General features: G+C 64.4%; 11 protein-coding genes across 11 annotated transcripts; 5 read left to right on the forward strand and 6 right to left on the reverse strand.

Annotated features, from left to right (window-relative positions):
- Nucleotides 1–75: 75 nt before the first annotated feature.
- Q8F55_005448 (uncharacterized protein) lies at nucleotides 76–1,455 on the reverse strand (the record flags this gene model as incomplete). Its single annotated transcript, XM_069353937.1, has 1 exon — nucleotides 76–1,455. The coding sequence occupies one exon, from the start codon at nucleotides 1,453–1,455 to the stop codon at nucleotides 76–78; it is 1,380 nt and encodes a 459-aa protein (XP_069208579.1).
- A 1,103-nt stretch (nucleotides 1,456–2,558) lies between these two features.
- On the forward strand, nucleotides 2,559–3,851 carry Q8F55_005449 (uncharacterized protein; the record flags this gene model as incomplete). Its single annotated transcript, XM_069353938.1, has 4 exons — nucleotides 2,559–2,628; nucleotides 2,684–2,883; nucleotides 2,923–3,533; nucleotides 3,572–3,851. The coding sequence occupies 4 exons, from the start codon at nucleotides 2,559–2,561 to the stop codon at nucleotides 3,849–3,851; spliced, it is 1,161 nt and encodes a 386-aa protein (XP_069208580.1).
- Nucleotides 3,852–4,667: 816 nt separating this feature from the next.
- Q8F55_005450 (uncharacterized protein) lies at nucleotides 4,668–5,543 on the forward strand (the record flags this gene model as incomplete). Its single annotated transcript, XM_069353939.1, has 1 exon — nucleotides 4,668–5,543. One exon carries the CDS (start codon nucleotides 4,668–4,670, stop codon nucleotides 5,541–5,543), a length of 876 nt encoding a protein of 291 aa, XP_069208581.1.
- A 628-nt stretch (nucleotides 5,544–6,171) lies between these two features.
- Nucleotides 6,172–7,360, forward strand: Q8F55_005451 (uncharacterized protein; the record flags this gene model as incomplete). Its single annotated transcript, XM_069353940.1, has 3 exons — nucleotides 6,172–6,184; nucleotides 6,242–6,447; nucleotides 6,515–7,360. 3 exons carry the CDS (start codon nucleotides 6,172–6,174, stop codon nucleotides 7,358–7,360), a joined length of 1,065 nt encoding a protein of 354 aa, XP_069208582.1.
- A 79-nt stretch (nucleotides 7,361–7,439) lies between these two features.
- On the reverse strand, nucleotides 7,440–9,535 carry Q8F55_005452 (uncharacterized protein; the record flags this gene model as incomplete). The annotated part of the gene is made up of 7 exons (XM_069353941.1): nucleotides 7,440–7,581; nucleotides 7,619–7,797; nucleotides 7,838–7,960; nucleotides 7,996–8,437; nucleotides 8,474–8,646; nucleotides 8,685–8,876; nucleotides 8,930–9,535. 7 exons carry the CDS (start codon nucleotides 9,533–9,535, stop codon nucleotides 7,440–7,442), a joined length of 1,857 nt encoding a protein of 618 aa, XP_069208583.1.
- Nucleotides 9,536–10,552: 1,017 nt separating this feature from the next.
- On the forward strand, nucleotides 10,553–12,655 carry Q8F55_005453 (uncharacterized protein; the record flags this gene model as incomplete). The annotated part of the gene is made up of 11 exons (XM_069353942.1): nucleotides 10,553–10,594; nucleotides 10,627–10,764; nucleotides 10,800–10,895; nucleotides 11,101–11,306; nucleotides 11,341–11,471; nucleotides 11,510–12,058; nucleotides 12,118–12,186; nucleotides 12,224–12,240; nucleotides 12,287–12,355; nucleotides 12,389–12,549; nucleotides 12,589–12,655. The coding sequence occupies 11 exons, from the start codon at nucleotides 10,553–10,555 to the stop codon at nucleotides 12,653–12,655; spliced, it is 1,545 nt and encodes a 514-aa protein (XP_069208584.1).
- An 833-nt stretch (nucleotides 12,656–13,488) lies between these two features.
- On the forward strand, nucleotides 13,489–15,299 carry Q8F55_005454 (uncharacterized protein; the record flags this gene model as incomplete). Its single annotated transcript, XM_069353943.1, has 3 exons — nucleotides 13,489–14,313; nucleotides 14,364–14,423; nucleotides 14,463–15,299. 3 exons carry the CDS (start codon nucleotides 13,489–13,491, stop codon nucleotides 15,297–15,299), a joined length of 1,722 nt encoding a protein of 573 aa, XP_069208585.1.
- A 228-nt stretch (nucleotides 15,300–15,527) lies between these two features.
- On the reverse strand, nucleotides 15,528–17,306 carry Q8F55_005455 (uncharacterized protein; the record flags this gene model as incomplete). The annotated part of the gene is made up of 5 exons (XM_069353944.1): nucleotides 15,528–16,430; nucleotides 16,466–16,605; nucleotides 16,674–16,815; nucleotides 16,874–17,142; nucleotides 17,189–17,306. The coding sequence occupies 5 exons, from the start codon at nucleotides 17,304–17,306 to the stop codon at nucleotides 15,528–15,530; spliced, it is 1,572 nt and encodes a 523-aa protein (XP_069208586.1).
- Nucleotides 17,307–17,769: 463 nt separating this feature from the next.
- Nucleotides 17,770–19,711, reverse strand: Q8F55_005456 (uncharacterized protein; the record flags this gene model as incomplete). Its single annotated transcript, XM_069353945.1, has 3 exons — nucleotides 17,770–18,778; nucleotides 18,845–19,291; nucleotides 19,323–19,711. 3 exons carry the CDS (start codon nucleotides 19,709–19,711, stop codon nucleotides 17,770–17,772), a joined length of 1,845 nt encoding a protein of 614 aa, XP_069208587.1.
- A 594-nt stretch (nucleotides 19,712–20,305) lies between these two features.
- Q8F55_005457 (uncharacterized protein) lies at nucleotides 20,306–22,327 on the reverse strand (the record flags this gene model as incomplete). Its single annotated transcript, XM_069353946.1, has 4 exons — nucleotides 20,306–20,714; nucleotides 20,761–21,859; nucleotides 22,074–22,127; nucleotides 22,183–22,327. 4 exons carry the CDS (start codon nucleotides 22,325–22,327, stop codon nucleotides 20,306–20,308), a joined length of 1,707 nt encoding a protein of 568 aa, XP_069208588.1.
- A 3,676-nt stretch (nucleotides 22,328–26,003) lies between these two features.
- On the reverse strand, nucleotides 26,004–26,861 carry Q8F55_005458 (uncharacterized protein; the record flags this gene model as incomplete). The annotated part of the gene is made up of 2 exons (XM_069353947.1): nucleotides 26,004–26,397; nucleotides 26,434–26,861. The coding sequence occupies 2 exons, from the start codon at nucleotides 26,859–26,861 to the stop codon at nucleotides 26,004–26,006; spliced, it is 822 nt and encodes a 273-aa protein (XP_069208589.1).
- Nucleotides 26,862–27,010: the final 149 nt, after the last annotated feature.

Here is a 27,010-nt window from a genome sequence, read left to right on the forward strand (position 1 = left end):
ATGGAATGTTGCAGCTAATAGGACCTTCAATGATATCGATGCTGATGAATCGCGTCGCCGCGTACGGGGGCTAGCTCACTTGCTCGCCGAGGAGGGAACGAAGTAGCCGGTCACCTCGGCTCCGCGGACGGCGTGAGTCACGGAGGTGTTGGAGGTCGAGCTGCGAGAAGCGGAGGTGATCATCCCGGTGGCAGTGGACGCCTCGTCCACGACGGTAATGGGTGGGGGCACGAGGGCCGGAGTGACAAAAACCTGCTTGTAGAACTCGAGCCTGTTGGCGGCACGGCTGTAGCCCAGCGCCCCTTCACCGTTGCCGAGCGCATCGACCATGCGACGGAAGGCGCCGTGGCGGGACGCGTACTTGATGATGCGGGTGATGTGGTTCTCAGTGAGGGGTGGGATACCAGGAGGCGGCACCCAAGGCGGAGTGTTGACGGGATGGACGAGGTCGTCGATCCACTGGTTCGAAAACTGGATGGACACAGTCGTCTGGTTGCGGGGGGCCGGGGTGACGGCCAAGGGGCGGAGGAAGTTGAGGACTTCCTGCTTTGTCGGCTTGTTGGTAACATTCGGGATGGTGTAGAATGACATGATCTTGCCGATGATCTCGAGTGGAAGGCGGTGGAAGCTGGAACGCGAACCCCGAGGGCGAGAGTGTGGGGCGACCGCAGCCCAGGGGTCATTGAGTGGGCTAGCCAGAAAAGATGCGCTCGCCCTACTGAGAATGTACGGCTGAAAGATCGAATGGCAGACGATCATAACCTTGACTGCAGCCCTGAGAGCCATGAGGCTGATCTTGCCGTTGGCAACGAGCACCTGGCTATACCCCATATGCCTGTAGATGGGAGTGGCCACACATACACACTCGCCGCCGAAAGGGACGTCGCAGTTGCACACCCTGATCTGGAGGAGGTCCCCGTTGCGGGTGGCGATTTTAGCGGTGAGCCACTCGGTCCAGAAGTCGACCGCCTGACCCTTGCCGCACACCACGAGGAAGTGGAGGCCGAAGCTGCGAGAGCACGTGAGGTACCTGACGAGGTTATCGTGGATGCGGTGGAGGGGGGCGTTGGCGACGAGGAGGGTCGAGAGGGCGGGGTTGCGCAGGCGGTCAAGGAAGAGGGTGACGAAGTTGACCACGTGGCGGCGGTACTCATCGTGGGCGGGGAGGAGGGGCGCGTCGAGCCAGAGCTCGCGGATGGCCGACGTGTTCACCGCGGCGATGAGGCCCCTGAAGAACGGCGTGTGCTCCCCGTCAGCGGGCTCGGAGTCATCACCCACGCCGAGGAGGTGGAGGTTAGGCGGCGTGAGGTAGAAGATGTCGTTCTTGAGGTCGACGCGCCTCGGGTACGTGGCCTCGAAAGCCTTGAGCGGGGCAAGGGGCTGGCCGCGCACGAGGTTGGTGTCGAGGACGGGCTTGACGTGCAGGCGGAAGACGAGCTCGGCGAGCAGGGCCATGGCGAGAGGGAGGGAGGGAGGGGTGGACAATGCGCTCCGAAGGCGCTTTAAGAGGTGCAGACGGGGCAGGATGGGGGCATGGTGAGAACGGCGGCGGCGAGAATGGGGGCGAGGCGCTGCGAGTGTGGGGGGTTGTGAGAGTTCGTCTATTGTGGGAGCGCAGTAGAAGGCAGTGTGTGTGTGTAGCACCGACGCCTGCCCCAAGCGAGGGGGCTGACCAATGGACGGTGGGTGGGAGTCGGAGGACTCGAGTAAAATGACTGGATGACAAGGGGTGTTGCTGTCCTCGCCAGGATGGCGACCTCGCCAAGACCACACACTCATCCGCAGCACGGGGCGCATTAATCTCCGTTATCTGGGCGTGGGCGGCGGGCAGCTGCGGTGAGTTGGGCGGAGCGGGGGAATTGGCATGTCTGCGCCACCGAGGATCGGTGGCGGCGGCGGTGGTCGGCGGCCGGGTCGCCCCCGCCTGCGCATGCACGGACAATAATTTCTGGAGCTGGAAAGAGATGAGAGGGGCACGTACAGAAGATTGAGGGCTGTCTGGATGCTTGCGACGCCCGCACACCGCACTGGCGTCCTTCCGCCTGGCGGACGACACCGCCATGCGTTTTCCCTCGCCCCGTCACCCCTCAAGGAGACGACACGAGGCGCTGCTGTTTCGTGTGTGGGGCCCATAAATCGAGTAAAATTACATCTGGGTCCGAGAAGCAAAGGGGTTGGGGACGCCGCCGTGGGAGTGGGACAAGGGCCCTTTGTTGGATGGGGGGCGTCGGTGGCAGTATCGCTCTCGCGCGTGACGGCGCCAGGACGCGCGGCGGCGCTGATACCCCACTTTTAGTGCCAGAGATAGCCCACTCTGAGCGTTGCGTTCTCCACCCTACCCGCCAGTGGACGGCATCCTCGCCTTGGCGGCACACATCCCCGCTCATCTTTGTCGTCGTCGTCCTCGCCCCCACAATCCTCCTCCATTCTGCGTGTCGCGTGCCGTACTGGCGCGAAACTTCGCTCCTGCACCCATGACTGGATGCAACCTCGCACCCAGCCATTACTTCTTAAGCCTCGCTGCTCGCCGTTCGGCACTCCATCCCACATCCAACACAATGGTCGGCACTACCACCAACGACGCTATGGTCTCCGCCAACCCAGCCCCCAAGGCCTCCGACAGCATCCGTGAGCCCCCGCCGTGCACCCCCCTCCCCTCACGCACCCCGCTGACCTCCAGCAGCACTCGAGACCCTAGAGCTCACCCTCAAGGCCATCCCCCTCGACCCGACCGGCGCCGACAGCTTCGTCGTGCCCGTTGGCGACGACCACAATATGACTACTACCTACCCCTACCACAACAGCTTCGCCGACCTGACCAACATCGACAACGAGGTCGTCAAGCTGATCGCGGAGCACACCTACCACGTGTCCACTACCGACGTAAGTTCGTCGGGGTTCGGCACTACTCTGACACCTCAGGTCGACATCTTCCACTTCGTCATGGTGAAGATCCTGATTGCACTCAACACGTCGCTGGTCAAGTGGGCTTCTTTCAACTTCCACTTCAACGTCAACACCGAGGTCATCAAGGCCGTGTTCTTCCTCCTCAACACGATCAACAACCCGTTCCTCCGCCGCCTCACCCTCGAGAACATCGAGTCTGCCACGGACGGCCTGCCCAACTGTGTCTTCAAGTTCCTCGGCTCTCCACGTAGCAAGGGCCTCCAAGTCTTCCAGATTATCCTCGACAACAGGTCTTCTATCCACAACGGCGTTGGTGGACCTGCGCCCCCTCCTAACGGCAAAGACACCTGTCTCGATCGTGCAAAGGCATACGGGCGTGCTCCCATCGAGTTGGAGAACAACAAGAACCTTGAAGACTTCTTCGTCACCGCCCATGCCGGGGCTGCTATTTTCTGCACAAGCCCGTGCACTTGTGGTGTTCACCCACGCGTCGTCATGGGAGACAGGGTCGTGGGTGTGAGCTGGCGTCTCCTTTCCACCAACGAGGCCCGCAACTCCAAGATTGTGGGGCAGGGTGCCCGCGCTCTCACCGCTGCGCATGTCCTCCGCGGTGGCCGCGACCCCAAGTGAGTGACCTGGCGGTGACTGGGGCTAATCGTGACAGCTCCCCCAAGCCTCGCGTGCACTACTCGGACCTCCCGGACGAGGTGCGTGCCAACATCATCCGGTTTGCTGCGGCCGACGGCAAGACTGGCAGCGTGCCTGTCATCTCCCACACGCAGTGCATGCGCATGCTCGAGTACGCGCACACTGCCGGCACCCTGCTTGAGCGTGCGCGTTTCTGCGCCGCTGAGGGGCTCCGTGACTCGCGCACCGATGCCTTCACCGGGTTCATGACCTCGCTCCAGCACCGCATCGGCAACTGGTTCGAGACCCACAAGTAGTTGAACGGTTTGGGGTGGCTTTAGTAGTAGGGCGTGTTCGTGTGATATAGAAGACCATACTCGTATTCATTTCGAGGTGAGCCGCATGTGAGTGACCGTAAGCGCTCGTCCATGCATTTCTGTACCCGCAACCCATGTGAGCACGGAACCCAAAGCATGGAGGCAGCCTCTCTCGACCGCTGTAGACTGCGCAAAAATGCTCAAGACCGCGTGTGTGCCGCGACGCGAGTGGATGGCGGCCGCCGCGGGGACGCCGAGCCGAATGCCTCGGTGGGTTGAATGCGTTTGGTGGCGTGCACCCCCAACCGCCGGCGGCGCAACCGACCACGCCAGGCCGACGCATGCACACCCGCACCCCCACGCACATGCTACCACCCACCCCGTGGTCAATGACGCCATCGGTCCGCTCGCGACCCGATGCGCCGTGCGCGACGGTGCGGACTCGGCGTGGACGGAACGGGAAGGTGGCGTGGTTGTAATAGGAAATTTTCTATTCGCAGTGGCTTATCGTTTGGGGCGGGCGGGTGGCAGAATACAACTTTGGGCTAATCTTCCCAAAGCGTCACCACCGCGTCCAGTTGCGTCGTCGTTGTCGTTTCCTCTCTCGTCGTCGACTCTACTCTCATCGCACTTGCACCATGCCGGCCTCCCAACCACCCCAGAGGACAGACCCCCCTCCCCCCCTCGAGGTGCATATAAACCCCGCTCGAAGAGCCCCCCGGTCTCTTTCTTTCCATCGCCCATTGGGTTTACCATCGTCCATCACCATCCACCATCCCCGCTTTTACAGCCCCACCGTCACATTCAACCTTTACCATGTCGACTTCGACTTACAGCAACACCTTCAAGCCGACCCCGGTCGAGCTCAACATTGTCCCCACCCTCCCCCCGGCGCACCCCCAGTGCCCGGTCTGCAACCGCCCCGACGCCGCTCGCCGCTTCGCCGCCCTCTACCCCGCCCTCCCGCACCTCGCCAAGATCAACTGCGAGCGCTGCTGGGAGTGGTACCGCCGCAACAAGACCTGGGAGAGCCCCAACCCGGCCCAGTGCCACGCCCAGGCGGTCAACTACTCGTACCTCTCGTCGGTCGCCCACCCCGAGGGCTCGGCCTGGGCCCAGCACAACGCCGGCCTCGCGCGCACTGCTCCGCTCAAGGTTACCAAGGGCCTCCCGACTCCACCCACCACCCCGCCCAAGCACTACTCGTCGCTCCCGGCCCAGTACTCGGTCCCGACCGCCAACACCCCCTCGGCCTCGCCTAGGTCGTCCACCTCGTCGTACCACACTGCTGCCTCGCGCCCCGACTCGATCGCCTCAACGGCTTCCTTCCACACCGCCCGCTCCTCGATCCAGTCGCCGCCCAAGCGCGTCTCGGCCCTCGACGCCGCCATTGCCTCCATCCACGAGCGCGACGCCAAGGCCAAGCGCGAGTCGGTTTCGTCGACCCGCAACCAGATCAACGTCCCCGTCGCGTACACTATCCCGGACGTCTACAAGCCCCTCCCCACCATCGCCGCCACCGAGCGTGCCCCCACCACCAACATCATCCAGCGCAAGCCGGCCCCGACCCGCGCCCAGGCCGAGGTCTCATCTTACCACAAGCACAAGGCCCTGCCTGCTGCTTCGCCCAAGATGGCCAACTACACCCGCTACCTCGAGAGCAACCCGCTTCCGACCCCGCCCAAGTTCTAAAGGAACAGAGCGCGCGCACCACCACACATAACCACAACATAAACACAACATAAACACAACATAAACACAACGGTCACACGTAACCACAACCACAACAACCACATCAACTCTCACGGCTGGCCCGGAGAGCATAATCACACACTGTCTTGGGATTCGGATAGACTAGCATAGAGTATGAATGGGATAGAGTTTCGCCACTGCTGCGTTTGCACTGCACTGATACGGGGATGGTGGAGGAGGGAGGAGGGAGATGGAGCGGGGTGCGGGCCACCACCGCGACTGCCGACCACCTCCACCGGCCAGAAATCAGTCACGTCTTCGCCCATCGCGACTTCGGCCATGACGCCATGCCACTCGCTGGCGCGTCCGCGTCGCATGTCGCAGATGTGCATGCCCGCTAGGCCGCGACGTGGCATGCATGCATGCGCGTGTCCGTGCAGTGCTGGCCCGGTCCGACGTGTCGCGTGCGCGCGCCGCCACGTTGCCGTCACCGCCACCGCCACCTCCACCTCCAGCGACCCTTTGTTGATCGCACCGCTGCGCACTGCTTCAACTTCCAACCTCTCGTCTCGCCGCCCACAAACCATGAACATATAACGCGGAACGCGCACACCAGCACCCCAGCACCATGTGCCAGCACTGTACGTCCCCCTCCTCCTCGTAACGCGCCTCCCCCCGCCCGCCCGCTAACGCGCCAGCCTTCGACATCCTCATCCTCGCCGTCGCAGCCCCAGCTGCCCGCGGCTGGGGCCGGCCCGACCCCCTCGCTGCCGTGCGCGCCCTCGCGGCCGGCGACAGCTGGCTGGGACTCACCACCGTGCCCACGTGGCCGGGGTACGATGCCCTCGCGCGGGGGATGGACAGCGTCGTGCTCTCTGGCAAGTGCGATTTCTCGGCGACTGGGGTGAGTCCTGACCTCCCCTCCCCTCCACTCCCACCTCCCCTCCCCCCCGCCCAAGCTCACGCCCCAGCCCATCGTCGCGCGCTGGATCACGGCCGCGCTCAACCTCGCCCCCCTGACCCACCTCGTCGTGCACCTCGCCTCGTCGGGGTGCAACATGGACATGCAGGCGCACTTCTTCGACCAGCTCAACATGCCGAGCCTGCGCACCCTCATCGTGGCGGACAAGCTCGAGCCCGACGCCGTGCCCAGTATCGGGGGCTACCTCGCGACCCGGGGGGCCGCGCTCAACGCGCTGAGCTTTTCCGGGCTCAAGCACCCCGCCAACGAGTGGGACGGCGCGCCGCCGTCCGAGGCGACGCTGGGCCCCCTCGCTGCCAGGATAGGCCAGCACCGCGGGCTGCACCACTTCTGCATGTGCCGCGGGACGGTGTGCGCGCCGGACGGGCGCGGGTTTTGGGCTGGGGGGAGCTGCCACCCGAGCGACGGGTTCAAGGGCTTCGTCAGCGACGAGGGCTGCGATGCCGTCGAGAAGCGCCTCAACGACAACGCCCGCCCGGGGAGGTTGGCGCGCCGCGCGGTCAAGGACACGCTCGTGCCCGCCCGAGTGGTGATGCGCGCGACTAACGCGCGGCCCGGGGCGTGGTCGTTGTTCTCGCGACCGGCAGACCAAGGCGCGGCCCCACGCCTCCCGCCCGAGCTCTTGGTACGCGTCCTCGAGCTGCTCGCGCCGGCCGGCGTGCTCGGCCCGAGTGAGCGCAAGCGGCTGTACGTGCTCGCAGGGGACAGGGCCAAGCTCAAGGCACGCGCGAGGGAGGTAGTAGCTGGCGCCAAGGCCGGCGCGCGGCTAGACGACATGATGGAGGACTGGATCCTCAAGGAGCGCCTGTTGGCCGGGTACGGGGGCGGAGTGTAGAGGTACGGAGTGCAGATCAGGGTTAGCGGGGCCTTCGTGTTATCATAGTATAGCTGTAGCTGGTATGGCAGTGCATAGTTCACCGGGGCGTGACGCCGGTCGACACCGGTGTCGGCTCGACCACGTCCGTCATCTCGGCGTCGCGCTGCGCTAGCTCCGCGGGATCGACGTCGCTCGGCGGGCCGTGCCGCATGAGCTCGAGCCGTTCGGCCTCGAGCAGGCTGACGGGTCAGTGAACCTTCTTGCACCCCTACCCACATGAGAATCGACACCTCGCCAATCTTGCGCATCGCCGCCAGGATCACCTCGATGTCCTTCTCGAGCGCCGGGATGGCTAGGTCCTCGCCGTCGCGGCGCAGCCGCTTGACCTCGCGGGTGAGGATCTTGCCGACCAGCATCCACAGGATCTGGATCGTGACGCCGAGGGAGCCGAGTTGCTGCGCGCGTGAGCGTCGCCCACTGCCATCTGTGACTCACGTTCGGGTCAAGAAGCCGGATAATGTCGACGCACTGTCGCGCATAGTACAGCGCCTTTGGGTTCGGCGTGTCGTAGCTGTTCGAGTCGTACAGGAACATCTTGGCCGTGAGGATGAGGATGTTCTGGGTATCAGCCGCGCTCCACGTGCCGCACTCACCAAGGTCGCCGCAGCCGAGCTGATCACCGTCTCTCCCTCCCCATTCACCGCTGTCGTCTTGCACTCGGCCGGCAAGTGCGCAACGAACCGTTGGATAGCCGACTCGATGAGTTTCCGCGCCTGCTGCACACCGACGGCCTGACCAAACGGCGTCCTCGGGGCATCGGGCCACTGGCACCCGTCATTCGCGTGGGCGTGCACCTTGAACACGGCGTAGTGGAGCAGCGCCGTCGCCTTGGTCAGCCGTGTCATGTCCGCTTCGTGCTCGGGCGGCACAAACGCCGGGTCAAACAGGTCCCAGAGGAACTGGTCGGGTGGGGGATCGGCCGCGCCGTACGAGTCCCATGGCTTCGGGAACGGAGTGCGGATGGTGTCGAGGTCGAGGTCGCCGGGGATACCAGTCGCGACTGCCGCCGACATGTCGAGCAGCGCCACTGACCAACTGGGCGTTAGTTGGAATCTTGTCTGGCCAACTCACAAGCCGTAGATGCGCTCTGCCAGGCCTGCCCAGTCGCCCGGGATCAGGTCGCGCGGCTGTCGCCTCCGACGGAGGTTCATGAATGGTGTTTCTGGCAGCTGCTTGGACGAGCAAATCTGGTCGTAGCACGAGGCAATGGCTGATCGGCAGCCCTTTGAAGCCATGATGACTGCCTGGGGAGTAAGCTCCACGCGTCTGATGGCCAGCTTACCTCAGAGTGGCGACCTTGTCGCCAGAACCACTCCGTGACGAGCACCGAGGCACGCATGACGTCGAACAAGGCAAACGGGAGCGAGCGGACCTGCTGCACGCCCTCATCAATGCCGGCAAGTGCGGCTTGGAGGAAGGCGTCTTCCTGCAGGCGGATGTACTCGTATGGCGACGCGCGGCACGCGACCAGGAACTAAGACCACCAGTCAGCGAGCGACAGCCTCTACCGGGCTTGCCTGCACTCACCATGGCATTGCGAAGCGAAGAATGTGGCCGCTCCTGCGGCACTTGGCTCTTCAGTCGCTCGTAGAACCTCCTCACGTTCATCTCCAGCCCAGTGGCACGCTGGTTGGAGAAGTACAGCCGGTAGCAGTGCTCCTCGGTCTCGGGGTCCATGTCGCCGACGTCCGTCGAGCCTTCAGTAGGCAGGTTGAGGAGCCACGAGAAGTCGACCTGGTTCCAGTGGGCAGGGAGGTCCTGGTCGTCCTCGAGGTTGCCGCCGAGGGAAGGCAAGAACGAGGAGAGGGCGGCAGCCGGAGGCGGTGGGGGGAGGCGCGGTGCTGCTCTCACAGGCGGGGGCACGGGCTCGTGGCCTGGCGGTGCGGTGTGCGAGGACAGCTGGGTCAGGCCGGCCTGGGACTGCACGGCCGTCTTAGCCATGCTCTGTCCTATGGGGCAGTCGGCGTAGTGCGTCGACGTGAGCGGGTCTCGGGGGTGCTCGTGGTTGTGTGACGCCGCGGTGGAGATGCTGCGGGCGGGTATAGGGGCCGGCAGCGCGGTGGCCGGTGTCTCGTGGTGGACGGGCTCGGGGGCGATGAACAGCGCCGAGGGGCGGGGCGCATCCATCTCCATCGGGGAGAAGCCCGCGTCGCCGCTCGCGGTCCGCGCGATGCCGCTGCGCCGGGGCGCCTTCTTGCCGGGATACTCGCACTGCCGTCCGAATCTGATACAGTTTGTGCAGCGTGGTTTTTGGGCCGAGCATTTCTGGTATCAGCGGGGGAAGGGAAGGGACCTTACGATCTTGCGTTCCTTGCATGCTGAGCAGGCGGCGCCTCTGGCGGGTGACGTTAGTAACTGGGGGAGGGGGGGAAGGGGAGGAAGGCGGAGGAAGGTGGAGGACGCGACGTACTTTGGCAATGGGCGCGCATCGACTGGACGGGTCAGCGTGTTCAAGGCCTGCACTCACGTATCAGGCGCGGGCTCTGGCTCTGCAGCGGCGGCGTGGTGGGTGACGCCGAGGTTGCCGATGCCGAGGCGATGTTGGAGACGCGTTCTGGCTGGGCGGTGGCGTCGCCGTCCGGGGGCTGGAAAGACATTGTCAAGGGAGCGGGCCACGGGTTATCTGATTGCGATAGGCGTGTGGTGTGGGAGTGGCAAGATGCTGTCGTTGTCGTCAACGCGATTGAAGCACTCGGACACGAGTCTTTGGTCGGCGTCGGAGGTCGGAGGATGACCGGCGCCGAGCAAGCGAGCGGGTCAGGCCGCCCTACTCGTCCGTCGGAGGCCGATGACGATGCCGAGAATTTGCTTCCGTCGTCGCCAGCCAATCTGACTTGTCCGGCGTGACCGGGGCGAGACCGAGTTAGTTTGGCTCGACTTCCTGACTGCTCGTGTCTATTTACATCTCTAGACTGCGCGCGGCCTCACACCGCCAGGCTCCACCTTATCAACACGACAGACCAGCGCCCATGTGGTGCACTCTGACCCGCGTGCGTCCCGAGGTAGCCGAGTGCCTGTCTGCACCTCGCGCGCGCCCCCGCTGCGGGGCTCACTTGGGCAAGCGAGCCGCGGAACTGACCTGCTGAACAAGAATAGCCAGCAAATATTTAGTCCGCCTTGGCGAGAGAGACTGACCCCACTCACTACACCATGTCGTCTGAGAAGATTGATCTTGAGCAGCGGGCGGGCTTGGTGCGTTGGTGGCTTGGCGGAGCTGACAGCAGGCCCGGGACGACATCGATGTCGGCGCGCCGGTCGTCGAGGCCGAGGCGGAGCGCGAGGACGAGCTGAGGCACAAGAGCCCGCTGTTCCGCTTCCTCGATAAGGCGTTCAGCAACGGCGTCGAGGCGCGCGGCATCGAGGTGGGTTTTGATATCTCGCTAGGCTAACCCGCCAGCGCGTACCCGAGGACGAGCGCTCGTCTAAGCATGCCATCGGGCTGCTCGTGTTCTGGTGGAGCGTCAACCTCGCCGTGTCGACCGTGCCTGTTGGTGTGAGTGTGCGGGTTATCAGGGGTGGGGGTCGCGTTTGGCTGGGGGCAAGAGGAGACGGCGATGGCGACAGAGCCTCTCCAGATCGTGGACAGCGATGGCGACAGAGTCTCTCCAGGCCGCGACGGCCGGCGAGAGGCAACAGCGATAGTGGCAGCAGAGACCCGCGCGTCTACCCCACCAAAACACCGCTCACACGACCACCAGATGCTCGCGCAAGCCTTCTTCACCCTCACCCTCCGCTCTGCCGTTGCCTGCATCGTCGTCTTCAACGTTCTTGGCGCTGCCTGCGTCGGGTTCATCGCCACGCTCGGCCCGCAGACGGGCATGCGAACAATGGTGATCACGCGGTACAGCGTGGGGTATGTCGGCGCGTCGATTTTCAGCATCCTCAACATCCTCACCCAGCTCGGGTACGTCTTGCCTTCGTGACCCCCCTGACCCCAGCTTCTCGTGCACGGCCGTCATTCTCGGCGGGCAGACGCTCACCAACGTCTCGAACGACAAGCTCCCGCTCGAGGCGAGTGTCGTCATTGTCGGCTTCCTGGCCCTCGTCCTCTGCTTCTTCGGGTACAATGGTGCGTGTTGCTGCTGCTGCTGCCGGCGCTCACCCCAGCCATGCACTACTGGGAGCGGTACGCGTGGATCGTCATGTTCATCTTCTACTGCTGCATGTACGGGCTGGGCGGGCACGCCGGGTTCCGCCCTCACCTCCAGGACAGCGAGCAGGAGACGGGCCGCGCCTTCTCGGGCAGCATGCTCAGCTTTGGCGGCATCATCTTCAGCTCGGCGGCGGGCTGGGCGCCCGTCGCGGCCGACTTCAACAGCCGCCTGCCGGTCGACTATCCCAAGTGGAAGGTGTTCATCATGTCGTGGTTCGGCATCATGATCCCGCTCGTCTTTGTCGAGACGCTGGGCGCCGTGCTCATGACGGTGCCGGCTTACGCCGCGGCATTCGCCGAGGGCGACGCTGGCGGGGTCATCAACGAGGTGTTCAAGCCGTGGGGCGGCGGCGGCAAGTTCATCATGGTGGTCTTCAGTTTCAGCATCATCTCAAACTGTATCCCCAACACGTATTCCGCGGCGCTGTCGATCCAGACCTTGATGCCCGTGTTCCAGAAGGTGCCGAGGGCGATTTGGACCGTGCTCGTCTTTGTCATCTACAGTGCGTCGGGGCATGACACGGCGCCGCGCCGTGTCCTCGGCGTTCGCTAACACCGCCAGCTGTCGCTGCCATCGCCGGCCGGGAGCACTTCAGCACGGTGCTGTCCAACTTCCTGGCCATTCTCGGATGTAAGTTTCGGCGTTCGGGCGCCGCTGACCCTTCCAGACTGGATTGCCTTCTTCGTGAGCCCTATCCGAGCGCTTATCGGGCGGAACTAATCCCACCCAGATTGTCGTCGTCGCCGAGGAGCACTTCATCTTCCGCCAGTTCGTCATTCCCGGCGGCTATGACCTCAACGTGGGTGGCGCCTAGGGCTAGCACTCACGCCAGGCATACCACGATATCAAGCGCCTCCCCGTCGGCGTCGCAGGCATCTTCTCGTGCGCCGCGGGCGCTGGCCTCGCCGTCGTGTCCATGGCGCAGACGTGGTACATCGGCCCGCTGGCCGCCACGCTGGGCGAGTACGGCGGCGACCTGGGCTTCGAGATGAGGTAGGTGGCGCACTGCTCTGGTGCCCCGCTGACCACCAGCGCCATCACCACGGGCGTGCTCTACCCGCCGCTTAGATACATCGAGTACCGGGTGACTGGGCGTTGATGACGATGTGTAATTGTAGTCGACGATCAAACACGCTGCCGGCCTGCCGGGTGGGTGGGCAAGCTTTGTTCCTTGGAGACGTCGATGTAAACCCACGGGACAGATCCGGGTCGTGCGCGGGATAACCGCCGGGATAAGGCTCCATTGAGCATCCCACGATGTGAATGGCGTGGAGTGGTATGCAGTGGCGTGTCGTTGGTTGCCTAGGCCTTTGTACCGACCGAGGCAAGTAGCCGTAGCCGGCGTTGCCCCGCCGGCTCGCCGGCTGGGAAAAAGCAACCGCTGCTGCCACTGCCGCCGCAACAGCCGCCGCAGCCGGGGAGGACGCGGGGTCCGGGGCCGGGGCTGCGGGGCGCCCATCTCTCTCCGTGCCCGGTGCATGCATTCCCGCCCTCGCAGAGTCTGTTTCCGAGGCGACGAGCGCAAGCGCCTCGTAGCCAGCCGCCTTGGCGCATCCGAGGCGCTCCTGGCCGGTCGGGGTCAAAGAATGGCGAGTGTAGTGTGCCACGCGCTTGGCCGGCCAACGACCATGCCCGAGTAACAAGTCGTCACCTGGCTGGCGCCCCGCCCGTTAGTGATGCCAAGTCGATGGGTGGATCTCTCAGGCAACGCAGCAAGCGGCAAGTCTTGACCGCGTCCTATCCACGCACCGACACATGAGCGACACACGCGCCAAACTCGGCGAGGAGCAGTAGTAGCAGGCAACAAGAGGCGACTGGCATAAAGACTATGGACGCTTTCAATAGCCGGACAGCTCGACCTGTCCCTCATCCAATCGACTACAGCGCATTGACATTGCTGTAGCCCTTGCTTGTCTTTTGACATCACCCACAATGGCCGCCTTGACTCGCTTCATCGAGCCGCTACTCGACGCGCTCCCGGCCTGGACGCGGCACCCAGTCGCCGTGACGGCCGGCGCGGCGCTCACGCTCGTCGCCGCCGCCTTCCTCTACCTGCTCGTCCGCGCCCGCTCGTCAAAGTTTGCAAACCTCAACGGGCCGGCGCCGGCCAACTGGCTCTGGGGCAACATGCTGCAGGTCATCCACGGCCAGCCGGGCGAGTACAACACGATCTGGTTCAAGGAGTTTGGCGCAACGGTGCAGGTCACTGCCCTGCTGGGCAGGAAGCAGATCGCCACTGGCGACCTCCAGGCGATCGGATACATCCTGCAGCACTCGTACAGCTTCACAAAGCCGGCGTCGAGCAACCGCATCCTCGAGTCGGTGCTCGGCAACGGCCTCCTCTCGTCCGAGGGGCACAAGCATCGCGCCCAGCGGCGCGTGCTGCAGCCCGCCTTTTCACCAAACCACACCAAGAACCTCCTCCCGCCGTTCTGGGCAAAGAGCTACGAGCTGCAAGAGGTCTGGAACCGCATGGTCGAGACGGGCGGCGACTGGGACGGGCCCGACCCGCCCAGCTACACCCCGCCCGTGCCCGAGGACGTCGTGCCCGGCGCGTGCAAGATCGACGTGCTCAACACGCTCAACAAGCTCTCGCTCGACATCCTCGGCCTGGCCGGCATGAACGTCGAGCTCGGCGCGCTGAGCAACACGGGCAGCGAGCTGTCGGACGCGTACCGCGACATGGCTAATGCGACGCACCACATGTCGGCGCTCATGATTGCCGAGGCGTGGTTCCCGATCCTCAAGAAGATTATTGTGAGTGGGAAGCTTGCGAGGCGTAGGTGGGGTAGCAACTCACCCTGCAGCCCAGCAAGCGCCGTGACATTGTCGAGAAGAACATGCGGATTTCCGCGGCCCACGGCATGGTGAGTACCGCGACTAATTCCGGCCACTCACACGCGCAGAAACTGCTCCAGCAGAAGAAGCTCGCCATCGCAAAGGAGCGCGAGGCCGGCCTCAAGCAGGACGACGACCTCGCCGGCGAGAAGGACCTGCTCTCGCTCCTGATCCGCGCCAACACCGAGCCCGACCTGCGCGAGGATCAGAAGCTGACCGACGAGGAGGTGCTCAACCAGATGACGACGTTCATGTTCGCCGGGCACGAGACGACGAGCGGCACGCTGAGCTGGTGCCTCGAGAAACTCGCGTACCACCCCGACATTCAGGAGAAGCTGTACGCCGAGCTCGCGGCCGTGCCCGACCCCGAGCCCACGTTCGACGAGCTCATGGCCCTGCCCTACCTCGACAAGGTGGTGCGCGAGATCATGCGCACCGACAACCCCGTGATCGGGACGATGCGCACCCCCATCGAGGACGTGACCCTCCCCCTCGGCAGCCCAGTCAGGGGCCGCGACGGCAAGATGCTCGACAGCGTCACCGTCCCGGCCGGCACTGAGATCTTCCTGTCGGTCCTCGCCGTCAACACGTCCGAGGCCGTGTGGGGGCCCGACGCGAAGCAGTTCAACCCCGACCGCTTTGACAACCCCGCCCTGCAGAAGGTGCCCGGCGTGTTTGGCAACCTGCTCTCGTTCCTCGGCGGCGCGCGCCACTGCATCGGCTACCGCTTTGCCGTGCTCGAGATCAAGGCCGCCTTGTTCGTCATGATCCGCGGCTTCACCTTCGAGCCCCTCCCGTCCCGCCCCAAGATGGAGCGCGAGTGGATGATTGTGCAGCGCCCCGTCGTCGTGGGTGAGAAGAAGCTCGGCCCGCAGATGCCCCTTCTCGTGCGCAAGAGGGAGTAGGCGCGGCGAGGCGCGAGGCGCGAACGAGGCGCCGAACCATGTGAGAAATCAGCAGCAAATTGAAATCAAGTAGCAGTGTAGGAGAATGTACGCATTGTATCCAGTACATTTTGGTGTTACAGGTCTATCGCGTCGCTAGCACCGGCGCCGTCTGCATCTGCACTGAGCAGCTCGCATCCCCACTGAGCAGCTCGCATCTCCACTGAGCATTGTCCAAGCACCCCCCGCTCACAGCACAAACTCATCTCCCGTGTCCGTGCCCGCGATTCGCCGGTTCAGAATCGCCTCGGCGTACCCGTGCCAGTCGGCCTCGACAAAGTCGGACAGCCGCTTGTCTGCGCGCTCGGCGCGCATGCGCTCAAAGCGGAGAGGGTACTCGAGGGGCGTCGACAGCGCCTTGCGGATCGCGCTCACGAACGCAGTGTAGTTGAACGCCTCGATCTGGTACGCGTACGGCTCGGGCACGCGCTGCATGCCCTCGTGCTGTCGGTATCCCCAGTTGCGGTCGTCCTGCGGGTCGTCCTCGGGCTTGAGGTCGTCACGCAGCCGGTGCGGGTGCCCGAACGGCACGGCACGGCTCATGGCACGGTACGGGCTAGGGCTGAGGGGCGGCGAGCCGACGCCGAGCATCATGCGCGAGCTGGCGTACTCGCGATCAAATTCGGTCGAGTTCAGCCGCCCAAAGTTCTTGATCTCCTTCGGGATCGGGTGCTGCGCCTTCTCCTCGTCGGTCCGGTGGTCCATCCATCCGCCAACAAACTCGAAGCCCTCAAACTCCTTGGATAACTCGTTGTGCGCGTCGGTGAAGAAGCTCAGGTTGTACACCTGCTGGTGGCCGTTGTGGAACAGGTGCGCCTCCTTGGTCATGACCCACACGCGGTTCTTGCGCTCGCTCCACGGTGTGATCTTGGTTTCCTCGGGCGAAGGATGCAGCGGGTATCCGAGCCATGTGAAACGGTGGCTCTCCGGTGTCGCGCGCACGATCAAGTCCTCGTCGCCAGTGTACAGCCACGCCACGCCGTTGTGCACCTCGACGCGATGCTCCTCTGGCGGGTCGTTCTCGCACGTCACAATCCACGCGTGCCCCACCCGCGTCTGCGAGCCCGTCATGTAGTACGACACGCCAAAGTACTTCCGTCAGCTCACAGCGGCATTGTGTAGCTCACCTTCCACACAGGGATGCCGTCCGGCCGCTCGAGCGTTTTGGTGTACTTTTGCCAGTTGCCGTTGCGGTCGTCGTTCCCGTCGTCGGACAGGATGACCTTGACGAGGTTGGGAATCTGGCGATAGATGTTGTAGACAAAGGCTGGGGCGGCGTCAGTCTCGGCAGTTCAGAATTGGCTCTCCCGAGCTCGTCCCGGCCCTGTGACTCACTCCAGTCGACATCTCCACCATGCAGGACGGTGTAACCCTGGCGCTCCCACGACCTGATGAGGCCGAGGCACCACACGCCCTCGCCGCCGTGGTAGTCGTCGTCGAGCGCCCACTGGCAATGGTACGTGTTGACGATGACGACCTGGCCGAGTCAGCCGCCTGCCCATCTCGACGCGCCGCCCCCAGCCGGCCCAACTCACCTTCTCCGCATTCTCCGGGCAGTCGTCGCGCGCGATGCACGCCGTGAGCCAGCGCAGCTTGGCCTCAGTGTACCACCGGTAGTTGAAGAACTCGTTGGGGTCCGACTTCTCAAACTTGGGCGCCGTCACGAGGTCGTGGTACGCCTTGTTGTTGGCCAGGCTGGGGAAGCGCTTGCCCGTGAAGAGCATGGCGGTGGAGACGAGCGCGACCGCCGACACGGCGATGAGCAGCCAGTTGCGCTTCTGGAAGAGGGTGTGGAGTGAGACTGCTGGGCGTTAGCGCGCCGTCGCGGTGCGGGTGCCGACGCGACTCACATGTCGACTTTGAGCGCGGCCGGGGCGCATGCACGACAAACTGCTCGTGGTCGTCGTCGTGGCTGCCTGCGCGCAGCGGGATGTGCTCCTCCTCCTCCCGTTCGGCGCGGAAGCCCATTGTGTCGGTGCTGTTTGTGTGTGAGTGATGGCGAAGAGTTGAAGGCGATTTACATGACAGTCAAGACTAATAGTTGTCAATCAACATAATACTAACCCGACCCAGGATTGAATACTTCAAATAGAGCCCAGCCACGGTCTGGAACAAGTGGGCAACTAACCAACCCGCGCCTCCGGCAGTCTGACGCCAGGTAGCTTGCAAGGGGGGACAAGTGCCTTGGCATCCGGGCTTTGGCTGATGCGGGGGTGGTCACACACAACGGAGTCGTCGCCGTCGTTGAGGTACATCACAACTCAGCAACAGCCGCGGTTTGTGTACTGTGTACTTCACACCGTCTACGCCGCGACGACGACGCGACGCGTCACATCGCCATCAGTCACCACGTGCACGGCCGCGGTGGGCCGTGTCCCCGCCTCCCACAGGACACAGACTAACAATACATGGCGACCAAGGCTACACGGCCTCACCTCTCCGCGTCTCCGCGCCGCAGCTCGTCCTTCATCTGCTCGTACCCACTCGCGCCCGGTGCATCCTGCGTGGGCGGCGCTTCCGCCGGCGGCCGCAGCTCCACCTTCATGGCAGCATGCCCGCTCGGGCCGGCACCCTCGCCCCTCCTCAGCGCCTCCTTCATCTCGCCGTACCCGCGCCGGGGGGCACGCAGCGCATTCTTCATCGCGACGAACCGCTCACCCGGCGTCGGGGGCAGCGGGCGCGAGGAGCCCTGGGCCTTGCCGCCGCCGGGCTCGGCATCGGCCGAGGCCGCAGCCTTGGCCTGGGCGCGACTCGGCCCCGCGCGTGGCTGGCGAGAGCGCCGCCGCCCGTCCTCGTCCTCGTCCCGCCAGTCGGGGTTGTACGTCGGCGGCGGGCGGTCGAGCGGCACGCGGCCGGCGTCGACCTCTGGCTCTGGGGAGAGCGGGGTGCCGGTACCTGCGCTCGGCGACACGAGCACCTCTTGCGCGTTGGGCGACGTCGTCGGCGTCGACGCGGGCGCCAGCCCTCCGCCAGGCGTGAGGGGGCTGCCTTGCGAGCTGCTAGCGCCGGGCCTGTGGACGTCGCGCACGCTGACCTGGGGGCTGAGCCGGTCGTCCCACGGCCTCCTGAGCTCGCCAAAGCCCGACTTTGTGTCGTCGTACGCGTCGATCCGGAGCCGGTCCTCCGGCGCGAGGTTGGACATGTCGTTCAGGTCTAGCGTGTTCTTGGTCTCGGGGGTGAACGGTGTCACGGCACCGCGGGGGGCTGCCGCGCGCTTCCGCCGGCGGCGGAGGCAGAGTACCAGGCCTGCGAGGAGCGCGAGGAGGAGCACTCCGCCGACCACGCCGCCAGCGATCGGCCCGGCATTGTTCTTGCCCTTACCGCCGCTGGGACTGGGGTCGGCCGTGCCCCCGCCGCCACCGGAGCCGCTACCGCCTCCGCTGCCGGGGCTGCCTTTCCCAATGCCCCCGCTGCCACCCGTGGCCAGCGCGCCGCCGCCGCTCCCGCCGTCAGTCACGGTGGCCGTCGCGTCGCTTCCGTCAGCCCTGCCTCCAACCTGCACTCACGCCGAGCCCTGGTAGAACAGCATGGACGTAAGCCCCATCGTGGTGTTGTACGCCGCCTTGGCGAGCTGCACCGAGTAGCTCTGGGCCGGGTCGAGCGGCCACGCAAAGTGCGTCGCGTTCGGCACGACGAACGGGCTGTTGGCAGCCAGGATGGCGTACTCCTGCGACCACCAGAGGGGCGGCTGCGGCACGATGCGCAGGTAAAAGTTGCCGTGGTCCGGCCCCGTGGTGCCGTGCAGGCTCATGAAGGTCGTCCCAGGCGAGATCGGCACGCTGATGTTCTCCCCCGCGAGGAGGTACATGATGTCCATCTGCAGCGCCGCCTGCCCGCCGACCCCTCCGAGCTGCGTCGCGATACGGATGTTGTCCGATGTCGTGACGGCGGGATTCGGCCCGCCGTTGACGACGAACGGGAACTCGGTGCGCGGCATGCCCTCGAACGAGGTACTGATGTCAGTCGAGCCGCTAAGCCACTCACGCGTTGCTCTGCACCCCCGTCGTGAAGGTCACCCCGTCCACCTCGACCAGGCCGCTGGTCGTGCCGAAGCGCAGGATTTGAGCCCGGAACGGCCGGTTGCCCTCGCTCGCGATGACTGGCCCGTCGAGGCTCTTGACAGTAGACGCGAGGTCCGTCTCGTCCATCTTGAAGATGGGACCCGAGCTGCCCCCTGCCGCCGGGGCGCGGCCCCTGCCGAAGACGTACGCCGCGGTAAAGGGGAACACGATGTCAAAGTTACGCTGGCCGCTCAGGCCGTCCGGCGCAAAGTGGCGCGACGCGCCGAGCCCCAGCATGCCGGGCTGGAGAGAGGCCCACGGCGTGCCGTCAAAGCTCACGTTCCACGGGATCTCGGGGTTGTACCACAGCATCGGGGAGTGGTGCGGGAACGTGTAGTTGAAGAAGAGGGTCGGCGTGATGCTGCGGCCACGGGGGCCGCGAGCACGAGCGCGAGGGCGACGGCGAGCGCGAGGGCTGGCCCGGCGTGGCGGCGCTGACAGCCACGCGTGGTGGTGAGAGGGCAGTGAGGCCGCGTTCGGCACATTCTGGGAGGAATCCAACGCCAAAGCTCGTCTGGCCGCGTCAGTTGCAGGATGTTAGTGAGGGTGCAGAGTGGCCCGAAGCGGAGCTGATCGGCATACCATGCCCTCCCCGAGCAAGCCGTAATGATGGAAGTACGACGGGGATCATTGAAACGTTAATGGTCTGCCATGCCCGCTGTCTGTATCCGAGTTGCATCCGAAGCCGAAGTTCTCGGACAGTTGTGAGGGCGGGAGGGTGACTGACCAGTTTCGTGAGTGGCACTCAGTGGCACTCCTGCCGCCATTTCAACCCCTCACTCAGCTTGCTTCAGACTGCTCTTGCATCCACACTACGTGCACAAACTACCCCCACACGACACTCTGTCACACCACTTTACACTACGAGGCACTACTGAGAACAATCATCCTACTCTGCTGCCCATCTTAAACCTTGTTGTCGCCGTGGAGAGCGTTGGCCGTCGAGAACTTGCGGCCAGAGTTGACGTCGATGGGGATGGCGGCGACGTTGTTGAGCGCGCCTCCGTCGTCCTCCTCGGAGATGATGGTGTTCTTGAACTGGCGGGCGGGGACCTTGCGCTCGAAGAGCAGGTCAAGCTCGCGGTACGAGCGGCCCTTCATCTCGGGGAGGCGGAAGTAGGCCCAGACGGTCATGATGACGGCGGTGAAGGCCCAGAAGAGAGCAGCGCGACCCTTCCAGTCCCAGGCCTCCGAGTTGACCATGTACGTGTTGAGGATACCGGCGCAGACACCGATGACGTTGTACGCGTTACGGGCGAGACCGACAGTCTTGGAGCGGAGGCGGGTAGCCGAGGTCTCACCGACAATGCAGTACCTGAGATGGTTAGCAACATTCTCCTCCAATCTCCTCCTTCACTTACGTCAAGGGACCAATGGTGAAGTCGTAGGCGAAGACGAAGATCATGATGAGAGCGGCCTGACCCCAGCGAGCGCCGGCGTGGTGGTCGGCTGCCCAAGTGATACCGCCAATGATCCACATGATGCCGCTCATGAAGACCATTCCACCAAGGAAGAAGGGACGACGGCCACCAACGGTGAGGGTGATCCACGAGAGAAGAGTGCCGACGAAGGCCATGCCGGTCATGCCGAGGTTGGCGTCGAACGACTTGTCAACGCTGAGGCCGGCCTTCTGGAGGAAGTAGACGGGGTTACCGCAGAAGACCATGCCGCAGAGGTGCTGGCACATCCAGGTGAGGCACGAAATCTCGGTACGGCGGAGGTCGGTACCCTTGAAGCAGTCCAAGAACGTGCCGCCAATCTCGGCCTCAATCTCCATCTGGTTGGTGCGAACCATCATGGCGACGGTCTTGGAGGGGTCGATCTTGCGCGTCTTGCTTGAGAGACGAACGACAACGGCCTCAGCCTCCTCGAGGCGGCCCTTGCGGACGAGGAACCATGGCGACTCGGGCGCAACAACGGCGACAATGAAGAGGGGGACGACCCATACCCACTGGACGGCGAAGGGGACCTTGTAGCCCCACTGGCCCTCGAGCGAGGTGGCGCGCCTGAGGATACCGGCGGCAAGCATCTGGCCAATGATCCAGCACAGGTTGACGTAGGTGGTGAGGTAGCCACGGAGGGGAATGGGGGTGACATCCGAGGCGTAGGAGACGGCCGACGAGGAGAAGGCACCCCAGGGAAGACCGCAGAGCAGCTCACCGATGAAGAGCATCTGGACGTTGACGGCGAAGAAGTTGATGAAGATGAAACCGGTGAGAGCGATCAGCGCGACCTGAATGGTGCGTTTGTAGCCCCAGCGGTCCTGGGCCCACGAGGCGATGAAGATACCGAAGAAACAACCGATCGAGGGAGCCTGGCCAACAGCCGTCTGCCATGCGGCCGACAGCTGATACCGCTGGTCGGGGGGATCCAGCTTGCCAGTGTCATATCCAAAGTGTTGACGGAACGACTCGAGGCCGATAATGTTGCCGAGCACGGCCGTGTCGTAGCCTTCCATGACTGCCGGAGTTGTCAGCGTCGCGATCGACATGGTAGGAGCCGGCGGAGGCGCCGTGCGGGTGGGCGGGCGGGCAGGAACCGTGTCTTGGCGACTAGCCGAATTCCGCCACCATGTGACCTTGGCACCGTGCGGTACCATGCGGCAGTGGCACCAGTGCCGGACTCGGCGTGGCGCGCCGCCCACGTTTCGCAACGGCGCTACTATAGCACTCACCGATCAGAAGGGAGATGGCAAACGACCAGAAGACGGCCGTGGGGTAGGTCTTAACTGTGGAGCTGGTGAGCACTTGCCGCGCCGCTTGCCAGTCGCACACGACACTCACGACCCTCGACGAGGCCCATCTTGAGCTCGGCCTCCTCGGCCTCCATCGCGTCGTTGCGGATCTGCGTCGCCTCGGCCGAGGTGGGCTGGTCGAGGTGCATCACGTCTCCCTTCTCGGCATACTTCTCATCGTCGGACGGCGCCATGTTGTTCAAGTGGTCGCGGCGGGGGGTTGTCGGCTGGGTACTGTAGGGGGTGGTCGTGTGTGGTTCGCGTCTCTGTCGGTCACTCGCGCAGTGGCTGTCGAGGAGCAGTCACGAGGGGGGGATGGGGGCCCAACCAGCCTCTGACCAACGAGTTTAAGTAGCTCTCGTCAAAGTCCGCGTTCCCGACGTGATGACCGCCAGTCCTCGGCTCGTACCCTTGCTTGTGGACCGGAGCCTCCACACCGGGAGGATTTCGGTGGGACACCGATTGGGGAACCAACCCAGCGGGAGATCGCCAGCTCGCGCGCGCGTGAGGCGCAGACGGCTCGGCCGTGCGGCGCCCTCAGCTGCTCGCTTGGCGGCGCCGGCCCTGCCAGTGCCGCTGCCCCTCCCGCTCCTCCATGGGGTCGGCGGGGGACCGGGTCACGCGGGTCCTGTCGTCTCAATGTTTGGCTCCCTGCCGCCCAACTTGGACTGTCGGGTCGCTACACCCTCGCTGGGAAGCCTAAAGGCCTGGGCTGGGTCGGGCGCGCACGCTGCGCAGCGTGGCCCTGACACAAGCCCCCACAGATGTCGGCACCCACCTTTCGCGCGTCGTCGGGCCATCGTCGGCAGATGTTCGGCCGGCAGCTGCCGCAGCACCCATGCTGCCCGTGAGCGTGCGTTTTTTGAAGAGCTCATCTACATCTACGCACGGGAGAGTGCAAGGGGGCGGCGGGAAGTGCATGGGCTGCGCAAGAGGCGCGAACACGGGGGCAGGCAGGGAGCGTTGTAGCCGCTCACGCGGTGCGCCACGGAGGCGAGGGCCGAGGGCGAGGCGTTTTCCCGCTTAGAGAATCCGCTCGGATTTGGCTTTTGTCGGCATTGCTCTTCATGCCTGAGACAGCTGAGACAACTACTGGCCCACCGTCCCGAGCTCTCACATGGTTGCGCCTCGTGCGTCGTGCGTCTTAGCCAGAGCCGTGCCTTGGCAAGCAGAAACCGATCTTGGCCATCCTCCTCCTCCACCTCGCTGCCCTCCGTCCTCCACACTCGGTGCAGCACCGACGGTGCGCTGTTTTTTATTCGCCCGGTGGCTCGGCGCCGCGGCAAGATCTAGATGTGTGGGCACGTCAGAGTGGAGGTTTAGCGACAGTGTTTGTGGGGCAACATGCTCAAGTAATCGAGGTATGCACTGCACTGCGCCTGCGCAGGCACTGCTTGTCAGCGACTGGTGCATTGTTCATGTTGTTGTCGCCAGGTCCCTTTGTCGAGGATGGCTGGGTGCGGCATTGGAACATGTGACATCGGGAGGGGAACGCCGCAGCCGGCACGCGAAGACGGTTCCTGTCGGCTCATAGTGCCAGGGTTGCCTTGCAGCCCAAGGGGGCCTGCCTCGGTTTCTTGCCGGACGCCCCGCTTCAGCCCGACAGACGACTCCCCTTGTGGTGGTGGCGCTCCTTGTCGCTCGTTCGACGGCACGTTCATGAAGACAAGTTCTCGCTTGTTCGGAAGCCCCAGCGATCGACATGACAGCGGCGTCGTCGTCCATCGGCAGTCTGTGTGCCTGCCGGGTACTCGCTGCGCATCTCGCTCGCAGGCATTGAACTGTTTGAATGTACTCGCTTAATCCGGTTGTTGACGGTCGATCTGCCACCCGTGTCGACGTCTCGGCGCGGCGGTCGGTCGAGGGGTGCTGCACCCCGCAGTCCCCGGCTGCACGTCACACCTCTCTGTGCCCGCATCCCAAATCCTGCCCGCAGCAGGTCGCGGGCAAGTGGAGGGAGATGTGCCTCCTGCATGAGGTCGGTCGCTTCCCGCAGCAGGTACAAGTACGCCTGCGGCGCACGGCGAGACTTCGGCGCCACCCCGTGCCGCCAACATCGGACGTGTGAGCCAGACACGGCCCACTCCCACCTCCCCACTCCCCACGCCCGCTATGTGCCCGAGGCAAGTTGCGCGAGTCCATCCACGAAACAGGGACTCTGGGGCGCCCCGTGATCCAAGAGCCCAAAGCTCGGCGCAACTCCGGAGTGGACGGCAGATATCACACGTATCAAACCCCACATGTCGGGGAAGCGCCATTATCTGATGTGGAGGCCAAGTGAGAACCTCCTCTTGGCAATGACGGCCGTCGAGGCACCACCGTCTTGGGGTGCTCAGCTTGTCGGTTTCGGACCAGCGTGTGGGGCTGACGATGGGGCAACAAACAGAGGGGGGTTTGAGTGGAGCTCAACAGGAGGGGTTGCATTGGTGCCCCTCCTGCCATTGCCCACTTCCCCATGCTGATTGACGCACCCTGTCTTCGTGCGCCTTCAATGGCCCATGAGTGCCCATAGTCGGGGCGCAGCATCACCTCCCGTACAGTACCCCACCAGTACCAGCTCATGGACACCCATCATCCCCAGGCCTAGACTCGGATGTCCCCCAACTACGTCCGATACCCGTGGCGTCGGTGGATCGCGTCGAGGGCAGTGACGTCGCACCTCGCACCCCGAGGTTGGAGCGGGGTCGTGCCGGACAACGGTTGGCGCAGGCTGCAGGCCGAAGCTTCCCGGAGGGGCATGGATGGACATTGTCGGGGATGTGGGCATCCGCGGCGGCAGTCGCCGTCTGTGATGACATCGACCGGCGCTCAGGCGACAACGGAGCACGCGGTATCGTTGGTTGGCGCCGTGGGCGGTGGGGACGACTTGGCTTGCCAAGTTGTGCCAAGCCGCGACGCACCAGGGGCAGCCAGTGTGTTAAGATGGTGTGTGGAGTGTGGCTGTGGACGGTCGCAGCGAACTGTGGCAGTGGACTGTGGCAGTGGACTGTGGCTGTGGACGGCGGCGATGGACCGTGGCCGTGGAAGATAACTGTCGGCGGTGTGTGGGTGGTATTCGCGCGTCAGTTATCGCCGGCTCGTTGGCTGTCGTCGACAGACTACTCTTGGTCCGCGTTCCGACGGACGCCGTGATGTCCTCAGCTAGCCAGCATATCCGAGCTGATGTAAGTGATGGCGCGGTGAAGCGTTGTTGGTCAGTATAGGCCATGAGTGATGGTGCAATGGGCAGTGCTGATCCGCAGGTTCCGGATGGATGTTGTCGAGGCGGCGCAGCGGACGCTGATCGCCCGACTGATGGGTGATGGGCGCATGACCAAGTGATGGACGTGGCACCCGACGCTATCGGTCATCGGTGTTCCCCGCGTCCTGTTCCACTCCTGAAACTCACGGTGTGCCGCCAGCGTCGGATACGAGGTCGGCCCACCAGCGAGCCGGACTACATCGGTTCCTCTCGGCTTCCTGACGGTCACGGACCCGGCGTGGAATGGCGGGTAGGCCTGCCTCCCTGCAGTCAACACGCTGCCCAATCCAGGCCGCGGATTCCGCGCGCATGATCACCCTGGGATAGGGGGATGGCTCTCCAGTCGAGGTCGTGGCAGTTGTGGACGACGGCAGTAGGAGTGCGTAGCCGGAGCGACACGTGCTGTTTGCTTCCAGCACCGGGATGGACTTGGTGGGTCAGAGATCCAGAGATCCGGATCGGTTCTGATATCCTGATAACCAGCCTCACCATTGCTGTGGATGTTGGGTAGATTTAGGTCAGAAGATTGAGTCTTCACAGAGCTCTGCGGTCGCCCCTCGCGCCATAACATCAGTCTCGCGGCCCAACGCAGCTTCTTCTTCAGGCTGTTCATTTCACTTGGCCCCAGTCTAGAGGGCAGCAGACTGGGCAAAGGCCTTCTTGGTGAAGTCGACGGCGAGGGTGGCCGCCTCCTCCTTGTTCTTCTTCTCGCGCTCGTTCTGGTCATCGCCGCGGATGGTGAAGCCGTGCACGGCGCCGGCGTAGCGCTTCACAAGGAGCTTGGACGCGCCGAGGTTCTTGGTGAGGACGGCCTCGAAGCCGTCGAGCTGGGCCGCGGGGAGGATCTCGTCGCGGTCGCCCCAGAAGATGGCGACGGGCGTCTTGGTCACGCCGGCGATGTCGGCGTCCGAGAGGAACGACGGGTGGTTGGCCACGACCGAGTCGACGAGGGGCGATGCGCCGCCGCCGAGGAGAATGGCGTAGCGGCCGCCCCAGCAGAAGCCGACGACGCCGACCTTGCCGCTGCGTTGTCAGCACCCTCCCACCGCCTGCACCCACCTCTCAGCCTTGACGCCCTTGACAAACGTCTCGATGAGGGGCCAGACGACCTCCTGCGGGTGCTTGCCGAGCCAGGGGCCGAGGAGCTCCATCGTCTTGGCGCCCTGCTCCTGCTTGCCCTGCTCGGTGCGCTTGTCGAGGATCTCGGCCTTGGGCACGACGAGGTTGAGGTGGTCGAGGCTGACGGCGTCGCCCTGGAACACGTCGGGGATGACGACGCGCCATCCGCCGAGGCGCGCCCACTCGTCGGCGAGCAGCTGCGCGTTGGGGTAGACGCCAAAGATGTCGGGGAGGAAGACGATCGTGTCCTTGCCCGAGCCGGTCACGTAAGTGTTGAGGCCGTGGAGCTGCTTGAAGGCGCCCTCGGGGGTGCCGGCGTGGATGTGGCCCGAGGTGCAGCACGACTTGACAGAGGTTTGCTCAGACATTTTGATGCGTTGGGGGGGTTGGAAGGTTGGGGAGAGGATGGGGGTGTCGTGTGAAGATGCTGATGGGGTCTTGGCTGGTTATAAGGCCCGACCGGTTGAGACGTGGCCCGGTCTCCTCTTTTCTGCGTCATCATGACCTCGGTCACTTC

This window comes from Vanrija albida (assembly GCF_041260175.1).
Source record: "Vanrija albida strain AlHP1 chromosome Unknown contig_4, whole genome shotgun sequence".
In the NCBI taxonomy this organism is placed as follows: Eukaryota; Fungi; Basidiomycota; class Tremellomycetes; order Trichosporonales; family Trichosporonaceae; genus Vanrija; species Vanrija albida.